General features: G+C 35.6%; 1 protein-coding gene across 2 annotated transcripts in view; it reads right to left on the reverse strand.

The window, feature by feature from the left end:
• LOC103718940 (peroxisome biogenesis protein 5-like) overlaps positions 1-9,558 on the reverse strand; it is a 33,743-nt gene extending 24,185 nt beyond the window's left edge. Inside the window, exons 1-3 of one of the 2 annotated variants that reach the window (XM_008807956.4) lie at positions 9,306-9,558; positions 7,150-7,281; positions 6,897-7,077 (exon numbers count right to left, since the gene is read on the reverse strand). In XM_008807956.4, the coding sequence (XP_008806178.1) occupies positions 6,897-7,077; positions 7,150-7,281; positions 9,306-9,425 (433 nt within the window). In that variant the 5' untranslated portion in view covers positions 9,426-9,558. The remainder of the gene's footprint in view (positions 1-6,896; positions 7,078-7,149; positions 7,282-9,305) is intronic. The other variant, XM_039118324.1, reaches the window with a different exon arrangement.
• Between the last annotated feature and the right edge of the window lie 1,704 nt (positions 9,559-11,262).

The following is an 11,262-nucleotide window of genomic DNA, read 5'->3' on the forward strand; positions in this document are numbered from 1 at the left end:
CGATACCGGGCACCATATCAGTTGCCCGACGAAACAAGTCAGTACGAACCCGCACCATGCCGTGTTGGGCCTAACACAGAAGACTGTGGGAAAGAAGAAGAGAGAGAGAGAGAGCAGGGGAGGGAGGGAGAGGGAGAGGGAGGGAGACTGGCAGAGGGCCGGCGGAGACTGGTGCTGGTACAAGCCCTCTGGCAACCTCCCTCCCTCCGTTGCTCGCTCTCTTTTCTTCTCTTTCCTTCTCCTTTTCCTTCTTCGGTGACGGCGTCTGGGTTTTTTTGTTGAAACCGTCCCGGTCCGCCACCGGTATAACTCGGAACGCCCCAAACCGGACAATTCAGGATGGTTCCGCCAACCTTGGATCAGACATAATCTAATAATAACCCCAATATCTAACAATTGTGGAATATAGAGATGTATCTGTACATCTAGTCCATATAGGGATTCATTAGGATTTTTTTTTCAGATCTGCATGACGATACGGATATTGATGCATAATTCAAGCAACATATGAAATATGAATATCTGGATACTAGAACACATATACGGATATAGAAATCAACATTTCACAAAATAGCTTTTTCCTTATCTTAATAACATATTTAGAATTTAATTAAGTTATATGATTAGTTATATATAATACTTCCTATAAAGAACAATATATTCAATAGATCTATTTACTTATCATATTTGTCATATTTGACACATTCATATATGTTTGAAACAGATATAGGACCATAGGTGCGGTGATATCCAATTTCCACCCAATATTTGTTTAAAATATAGTAGCATTACTTGTATTTAATTTGTTTCTGGATGTATTTTATGCACATATGGATATTACTGATTTCGATCTGTACCAAATGTGTAAAATAAAAATAGACATACTTTAGCAGATTTACATATTTAAATTCATATCTCTTGAAATGTATATGGATATATCAATATCATCCATGAATGATTAAAATATCTCTAGTCAAAAGAAGAATGTGCATCCAATCACAAAAAATATATACATCAAGAAAAGTTCAAATAACACATAGTAACAGACGTATAACAATGCAGCCAATAAGCTCTTGCGTACTGCTCTTGAATCAGTTTCGTAATGAATTTGATTGAATTGGTTACACACTCTCTCTAATACATGTAGCCATCAAAAGAGATGAAAAATAAAGATAGTAAAATGAGTAGTTAGTAACAAATAAGAATTTGTTTCTCGTGTACAATTTAATCCAGAAATATTGAGAAATTATTTAAAAAGAGTGTGATTAAAACTTTTAAATCATTTATGGTTATCCTTGAAATTTGCTTTATAAACATCAAAAGCTTTTTTAACAATGTCAAATTAAAAAATGATGTGAACAAAACTAAAAAAACCATATATGAGCTTATTAGGGAAGGGGAGCAGTTTGGCAGGGTGTTTAGAAATAGAGGAAAGAAGGATCCAGTGGATACATTGGTTACAGAAGAATAAGGAAATGGATTAGCATGCAGGGTTGTTTAGAGAGAAAAGAAAAAAGTGGCACGTGGCTGGTGGCAGGTGGCAGGTGATAAGCATATAAGGTGGGAGGGTTAAGGGAAAAGGTGGTGGTGTTGAGTTTGGGTGGGTTGGTGTTGGGTTTCAAACTGTTTTCAGATCAATCCAAAGGTCGCTCATACCTAGCACAAAATATTATTTTTTCTATTCAACACAAGCCCAGCCCAGAGCTCCAGCCAGAAGTCCAAATTTAGAAGGCTCAAATCCAATAAGCTTTGAACCAGCTCAAGCCTACGGTGGATACTAAGCAGATGCCAATAAAACAATTTAGTCTAATAAATATATTGCCTGACAAATATCACCTAAGAAAAACTCAATTGGAATGTAAATTAAAGGATTAACATTCCACCCAGATGATGATACAACTACACCATCAAGCTAACCCCACCCCTTCCTCTCCCAACATTCAGATTGAATTTCTGCTATTTCAATTAAAGGAACCTTTAAATCTAATAGGAGATCACTGAAACATTCCAGTTGGTGCATAATGTTGTCCTGTGGTGCTACTTTACAAATCCCGGACTGCAGCATATGCATTCGCGAATCTATATTTAATCTCACTAGATGTTAAGATCATAGCACTCTGTAGGGCACTTAACATCTTATCCAATAATGATTATCATGCTTGACAATTTTCATCTGACAAAATTGGAGTGCTATAAGCCTATAACAATCCTTGGGTCATTTGTTGGTGATCACTTTGGATGAAAGCTCTCACCAAAGAACCCCAGTTTCTTCGAAATCGGCTTGTCAAATATTTCAAAAATATACTTTGCACATCATTCACTAAAACTCTTGCGACTCATTTCTCATACTCCACTATTTTTTACCTTGCTTCTCTCGCCTAATTGAAAACATATCCATGAGACAAATTTTTATCTAGATCATGTAAGGACACAACATTCTCACTTCCACAAAAAAAATCTCCCTTCCATATATGTGATCTTATAGGTTTCTAATAAGAACATGTTCATTGCATTCTATAATTCCAACATGATACAACAACTGATAAAAAACCAAGGCTACTCCATCTCTATGATCAAAACGTGTTCCTGTAATAAGCCAAAAGATCATAAAATTAGGAAACATTCTGCAAAGATTCATTGGAAAGTGGACAATGTTAGTCATGCTTTAACAAGTTTATAAAAAAAAAGTATTTTCTTTGAGAACAAAATAAAAACCTTGATATCGCATAGGATATGGATTTTGGCGGCCTAGAGTGCAAGGTCTTGACTAGACTATCTTCGTGAGATTGACGACCTAAATCTTCAAAGGAGAATGACCAGGGATTTTTTTCAGATAACAAAATAATACTTGATGAAGCTAAACAGATTCTCTGTCATGCTTCGCAACCTATGGGAAGTCATCAAAGGGTACATTAAGGAGGTGTTATAGTCCTTTCTTGACAATAATGTTTGTTTTGCACTGTCTTCCTGCAACTACTATGACTCCTATTCACAAGAATTTAGCCAACAAGAGCAATAGATTGTGAAGATATCAGCCTAAAACAAGGGTTTTAAAACATCTATTAGTTGTACACTAGCTCTATACATAAAGAAACATACAGGTCAAATTCCAACGAAAACAGTGCAGTTATTCAAGGCTACAGAGAAGTTTCTCTTTTTTTATTTGCCATGAACTACCAGCTTTCGTGTTGACACACTAGCATACAAGTGATATTTAGTCTAGATACAAAATGTTAAGTTTCTATCATGATGCATTGAATAGGTTTCTCAGCTTTATGATAACACAAATGGACTGTTATAATTTGACAATATCTGTTATATCCTTCACCTTGAAAGTTCACTTGGGGTACATGGTAAGAAAATTCCAGATTGCACCCAATTTTTCCAATTCGGCAGTTCGATATATGATTTATCATTCATGGACATTGATAAGATCCTTCCATTTAGCAGCACCTTAGAATGGCATAGCCAAGTATGTTGTTATAATTTGCTTAAATGCCTCTAATTATGCCTTTAACCTAGAATTTTCTAGGGCTACAAGGTAAACAAATTTCTGATATCATTGGTAGTACACTTGGTATCATGAGTTAATGAGAAAATTATCTGAATGCAATTTTGAGCACTCAGTTAGCAATTTAGCAAAGTCTAGAGGCACAATTCATTAGATGGGGAATAGGATTACCAATATTACTATATTATTTAATCTTTCCTGGTCTCAATATTTTTTTCTTCAACTTTTATTGCAATTGTGACAAATCATCTTCAAGGGGAGGTCCATTTACTTTGAATTGTTAGGCGGGCAGCTGCTGTGCTTTAATGACCCTAGTAGCATGTCTCTTTGGAGAAAGGAGCAATCTAGTTAGATTCCTTGAATGTCAAGTAATCTTTTGTATTGTTATGGCCCCAATGGAAAAGTAGGTCTCTTTCAGGAAAGGTGATGAAATTTCAGCTTTCTAGAAAGGAGATGAAGTGAGCTGATTCAAACAATTCTTTCCTCTAGAAAGGGTCCTGGAGATCAAGGATTAAAGTATCATGGTGCCAAACCCATGCAAATTACAAATTGACAAGATACCATACTACATCATGCAAGGTTCACCATCTCGATGCCGGACCCTGTACCGATACCATTCTATTACAATGTCCGTATGCAATACCGAGACAGCAAAGTGTGCTGAGTGTTGGTACGGTACTGATACAGTATGGTATTGACCAGTATGGTGAACCTTACTATCATGTCATGCCATGTCAGTCGCATGCCACAACTAATGGCGAAGGAAATAGACCCATTTTGATTTCTATTAGCCCATGTTGATCTCTACCAATCCAGCACACACCAACACAGGTCATAGGCTCATGATGCAAGCATACACTCCCCTACACCATGCATATAGTTCTCCAACACAATATGTATTGTACAATAGATAGTGCAAGGTACCTTAATCCTTGCCAAAGAGCTTAAAGGTCATTAGGGTGATAGTCTAGTTCAAAGTGGATCAGAAGCAATAGTGTGTTTTTAACAATAATGTGGCTTTATCTAAATGTCGCATGGCCTTACTCCTTTAGAATTGCAAAGCTGGAACTTTTCAAGTACATGGTTGTTTTCACAAGTAGGGGTTAAAATTGATAACGTGATCTTGTATCCTCGAGTTTCTACAAGATTTTGACAACCTGCTTCTTTCTTTAAATTTAGAGGACAGTTTTTGACATTGGAAAGTTTGGCCCAACACATCGAACGCCATTAAGGCTCCACATGTTCATTTAGATTATCATTTTAGAGAAGATCCAATCTTGCGACAAGTTAACGTAGGAAAATATTCTGCAAATCATATGAGAGTATTAATAAGTACTTTCTATATTGCTACTCCTTATGTCCTTAAGAAAGATATTCTGAAGCATAGGATTACCACATATCACTTATATCTGTTATGTGAGAGGCTATGATGCTAAAAGGAAATGAATCTTCAGCCACACCCATGACACTGAAATGACTGGGATTTCCGAGAGATCTTCCATCAAGTTGCACTCATATAGATGTTGTTGTATCCATCTTATTCTAAGTATATTCCTTTTAAAGATTAGTGATAGTCCTTTTTTTTTAATAATACAGGAAATTATTTAAAGGAAAAATGACAAGTCACAAAAAGAGACCCAAAAGAATCCAAAGGAAAAAGTGGCAATATATTATTAACAGAAGGTTTTTATGATCTAGAATACCCTTATTAGCAAGAAAGTCTACAAATAAATTGACAGCTAGATGATGCCCGACTTTTATTATTCTTAATCCTACCAAATGTTTCCCTTTATTAGCTAAGCAATATTATAACTTGAGTCACCCTCCACGATATTTTCATTAACTAAAACTTCCCCAGATTCTTTAGTTTACATGAAAGCCTTCCCTAAATAAGAGGTCTTCTGCCACTTCATCTAGATTACCAACATAAGCGAATAATACAACAATTTCTCCACCCGAACAATGAAAATACTAATGAGCTGCCATTAAGCTATAACTCAATTATATTCCAAGTAGGAGTTACCCAGCTTAGTAATAAACTTCCAATTCTCTCCAATTAACACCAAGAGATGTCGCCAGGATCTATGAAGAAACCACTAATATAAATCGCCATAAGTATCTTCAAACATTTCACTGATGACAATTTTACTCTTAATTGAGGTGGCAAGTTTTTCCCTCCTGTTCATTTATCCCAACATACTGCCCTTGGTTCTTGCACTATTCTTTCAAACTTCCTTGCCTGAGATAACTAATCCAGCCAATAATAAGAAAAGATACACCAACCTATAATCAAGAAAGCAAATTCATCTGTATCAAACCATCTTCCAATTATAAAAAAGGTTATTTGGCTTATCAATGTCTCCAACTAAAATGTATAAAGGAAAGAAAAGTACCACATCCGAATTGCTATTTTGCATGTGCTCCTAAATAAGATCCTTAAACCTCCAAATGACTGTTACTGATTTAGGAGCATATGAATGGATTAGAAAAAATAGTATAACCGTATTCTGGTATTAGAAGAAGGAACTTCGTATCAATCCTACATCATTGCCTAGTGAAATTTCAAATCCTTGAGTGGTTAAAGTCCAAATCAAAATGAGCATTCAGAAATATTTATCAAATTCTTGCCAGCTAGTTTAAGTGCCTTCCCCTATTAAAAGAGAAAAAAAAAAGAGTAGCATGATAATCATGACCTAAGCCAAAACTAATTAAATTGCAAAGGCTTTCCAAGTATCAAATATGACTTTTTTATCCCTTCAGTAAATTATGTTCTATTAAACGCCTCCATCCAAAATGATTAAACCAATTTATCTTCATTCTAGATTTCTAGTAACATTTTTTTTGCGTTACATTATGCACTTCCACTACTGAAACAAATGACCATACTATGCCTCTTCTTTGATAAAGTATGCTTTACTGAAACAACCAAGGCATCTAAACCAGGCAAATTATAAGAAAAAGCAGGCTGGTAGGTAGATACCATAATGAAAATAAAGAAGCCAAGCATGAAGATAAAAGAATATATATCATGCTAAAAGCAAATTGTCCTCACAAGATCCTGAGGTTGGTGCATTAAAAATGCAGCAACATAGTAGAGAAACTTGCTAAAACTACCACAAGGTAGCTTTTTTTATAAGCAAGCTTTAAAGAGGTAAATTTCTGTCCAAACAAGCATGTAATTTAAGGAAATAGCAGATGAAAACATCAGGTGAAAGAAAAATGACATATGCACCTTAAAGCATACTGAGGAGCAATTTTGTGCATTTCTTAGCCAATTGAACTTGCTTCTAATTACAAAAAACCAGCTAAAATTGCTGACATATGGCTGGTTTACAGGATTATTAATAACAATAAAATAATAAAAAAAAAATATCTGAGAGCATACCATCCCAAGTGGGTTGAAGGACAGAACTGCCACTATGGTCATAAATTTGCTCAAACTCAGCAAAGTGAGGCTGACCTTCTCTACCCTGAGCATGGGAAAGAACCGGAGGTCGATGAATTTCATCCCAAGCATCTTCAAAACCATGATCAGCAGTTCGGAAGCCATGTAGAAACTCAGAATTCTGTGGAAGGTCAATTACAGTTAGAGAGGTTCTACAGAGTAAGATTTTTCCTTTCAAAGGGTAAAATTATACCCGGGCATCCAGTTGCTGATGCTGCTGACCCTCATATTCTGACCCCGGAATGGTTGTCAAAGGAGCTTCAGGCCCAAAGTCAGAAGATGAACCAGGGACATTAACTGAGGTTCCAGGAAGCCCCTTCAACTCCTGTTAAAAAACAATAGGTAATGGATCAACTGATTGAACAGGGGAAGGAGAAACAAGGAGGGAAAATCAAAGCACTAAATAGGGACATTCATGTATTCACAGATGTGCACGAGTTACAAAAGCTCCATCAACTGCTATCGACTATGTTTACTTGACCAGCACCTGTATTCTAAAGTTGGAAATGATTTATACAAGATTTCCAACAAGACTAAGGTCGAGAAGGTTGAGCATTTACCATGTTAAGCTTATTTAACTACATTCAACTGCTTATCTCTTCTCTAAAAAGGCAAGAACACATTTTATTTGCTCGAAATTTAAACAATCAAGTAACAGGAACTTTGTTCCAACAAATAACTAAACAAGTTTATAACCATTTAGTAATTAAATTTCACCTAATGTCAATCATACATCACATGGCATGAGTCAACCAAATCAAAACATTTAAAGAGGGTCTCTTGTTTGCCCTCTTTGTATCATGACTCCGTCTAATATGGTGTATCCAAATGGCTAAAAAAAAAAAACTCATGCATGCAAGTCAGCTCAAGAAACAGACATTTCCTCAAATGACCCAAAGTTATACTCTTCTGTAAAAGAGCTGAGAGGTATATCCCCAGTGAAGTTGAAAGCCTCCTCTTGGACTTTCAAACTTTGGATTAATCGAGTCATTTTTAAGATTCTGAAAGCCCAGCAGCTAATCAAGTAGGCAATAGGCATTGATAGGACCACGATCATCCACCATATAGAGATTCAAAAATCTCTTCTTTCCTCCAACACCATCCCGAAGAACAAACAAAATCAGGGATGCTAATGTTGATACTGAATGCAAACACATAAATCTAATACCATCTAGATGTTTAAGCTATAGAAAATGCACGTGTTGGCAGAAAATTATGGGTGTCTTGGCTTCATGTCTTACACATAGGCTATAACCGTTATGGCTCTCCCTGCTATGAAAAATTATAAAAGGATACAAGTTCACCATCAAGCAAGCCTTAACTAAGATGCTACTAAGATCCTAGTCACCTGAATTGCAGAGTGGATTAAGGTGTAGGTGTGGGTGGAAGCAGTTATGTCAAAAAGATATAAATAGCAAGCGAGCACTTAGAAAGCATGTGCAAGAGCAAGTTTCTGAAAACATTATGAAATGGATGCAAAATCCAAAGGAGCACGTACTTGAAAATAAGCTAAGGATCCCTATGTGGTTGTGTTGTTCCAGCAAGAATATAGAAAGATAATTAATTCTCAAACCCTAATAAAAATCCAAAAGATTTTCTTGTCTGGGGCAGTATTCCTTCAGAAAAGTTCTAAGAGAGCCTCAAAGAATTAAATTTTTGAGACTTTGCACCAAGATTCAGCTGAATGAAGCAAAAGATAAATGCGCCTTGTACTTTTACACGTTTAAAAAGCTATACATGACAGATGACCCCAGTTATCAATATTCCTCGCTTAGCAACACAAAACTCCTATGGAAAGGGAAAAATAAATGCTCACACAAGTAACGACAATTTTATTAGAATATGTCGAAAACAAGAAGCAGAGTAGATTTCTCTGAAAGGTGGACAAAATTCAGTGGAACCAGTGCATAAAAACACGTCTCCAGGTCAATCAAAGAGGTGTGGAGAGATAGACCCGTATTATCAACTATCTACACGGATATTAATGGTTTCTCGACAAAAGATGAGGTTTTGAGTAGAATTCTTCGAAGAGAAAGATTAAAAGATGAATAATTTATCAGTTCCGCCGTTAGTTTGCACGTGAAAGTCCAAAAGAAGTTAAATCATCAAAACAACTCAACAGCTGGACTTTGTTTAATAGAGAGTAAACAAGTTGTGAAGTGAAAACTTCTCACAAGAAATCCAACACTTCTAACAAACTGCACATCAAACACCATCCACGAGTTGAATTCTCGAAAAATATGCAAGAAATTTTGAATATCCGGTGGTTTTGATCGATTTGATCTAAAAAAAGAACCGACCAAACGAATTCTTGAACTACGATTCAAGATTCGAGCCACAAGAAGGTACCTGGGCCTTGGACGACGACCCAAGAATGGTGTTGGCGAGGGCGCCGAAGGGATTGGAAGAGGAGGCAGTGCCGGGGACGGCGCAGGCCGCCCCACCGGTGACGAGATCCCTCGCCGCCATCGCCGCCCTCCTCTTCGACTCGTCCGAACGCTGGGGCTCGCTCGACTTCGAATATCCTTCGATGATTTTCTTGCCACAAATTTATGGTTTTCGTGGCGACGAGAGTCGCACAACGGAGGATGAGACCACCGTTTCGGTTCGGGGTCGGATATAAACATAGCCCTCTCTGCCGCGGTCGTAATGGGAATCCGTTCCCACGGGAGCCATCCAATTACCTACCCAATTATTTAATCAAGCCGGAGACTTCTTGGAACCTGAGATGGTTTGGATGGAACAGTTCGATGCAGCGGTTCTATAATTGATGGATCAAACGGTTGAGGTCATTAGGGGACAGATGTTGATTGAGGGGATGGATGGTTGATGATTTGGCTTCATTGAGATAACGATGGCATGGGTTGCTTTCCCAGGTAGGGCAAACCACATCTAATGGACCATTCTAATACCCACTCCACATTAGCCATCCTTATATTTAGGCTTCGCAGTAGAGTTTTTACAAGTGAAAATTTTATAAAAAGTTGTTTGCTGTTTGGCAACCATATTTCTAAAATACTGTAAAATTTTAATATATGTTTGGTAAACAAATTAAAAAAAATATAACAAAATGACCATAAAAAATATTGCATAGTATTATACAATAGAGCATAATAAAATATAATATATAATAATACATAAATATATGATATAGTATAATATTATTGTAATGTAATATAATATTATTATAATATAGTAATATAATATATATACTATAGCATAATAATATAACATAATTTGAAATTATAATATAATATTATATTATATTATATTTATAGTATAATACAATAATAAAGATATAAAATATTATAATTATTATCATTATTTATTAATACTTTATTAAATATAATATTTTTAGGAACTAATTTTTGGGTTTCTTGTTTTCTTTGTTGGGACTTCTATATATTTCTACGATATAAAAGGACATTTTCCGTAATTATAATATTTTATCATGGATATTTTGGTCTAAAAAAAATTATAAATCAAAATAGTTTTTCGATGCATGCTAAAATTTATTTTCCGAATAAGCTCCATTTTGAAGTTTCTCCCAAGAAAGCTAAAATAGTTTTCTGATTTTTTTACCGAACATCTCTATTCCATGCAAAAATACTTTTGATGGACCGATACTAGTCTATGGGACCCACCAAAGGCTCTGCCAAACGGGGCTTAAACTATTTAAGATCAAAGCAACCGGTCTATAGACCTGATCCATCCGATAATTTCTCCTTACAAGCCAGTAGATCTTGCTGTGATGGCCCGTGGGGGTACATAGCATTCACCAAGCTCCAACTGCCACGTAGGAAGAGAGTGTAGCAAGTACTGGAGGCTGTGGAGCAAGGATGAGCGGCAATACTAGTTCTTTTACAAAATAATAATAACTAGCATTTACAATGCAAAGTGCACCCAGTTGCTGGAGCTTTTGCTAATGTTGGAGCTAGGTCCACTGGAGTTACAGAATGGACTAAGGACAACCTTGGACCTTGTTAGGACTGATAAGAGTTCTATGTTTGTGGACTCTGCAAGTGTAAATGTGTAATGTTTGCATGGTAGACGGTATATATACACATATATATATATATATATATATACATATATATACATATATATACATATATATACATATATATACATATATATACATATATATACATAATACATATATATACATACATATATATACATATATATACATACATATATATACATATATATACATACATATATATACATATATATATATATATATACATATATATACATATATATACATATATACATATATATACATATATATATATATATATAT

The sequence above is a fragment of the Phoenix dactylifera genome, unplaced genomic scaffold, assembly GCF_009389715.1.
Source record: "Phoenix dactylifera cultivar Barhee BC4 unplaced genomic scaffold, palm_55x_up_171113_PBpolish2nd_filt_p 000334F, whole genome shotgun sequence".
NCBI classification, from domain to species: domain Eukaryota; kingdom Viridiplantae; phylum Streptophyta; class Magnoliopsida; order Arecales; family Arecaceae; genus Phoenix; species Phoenix dactylifera.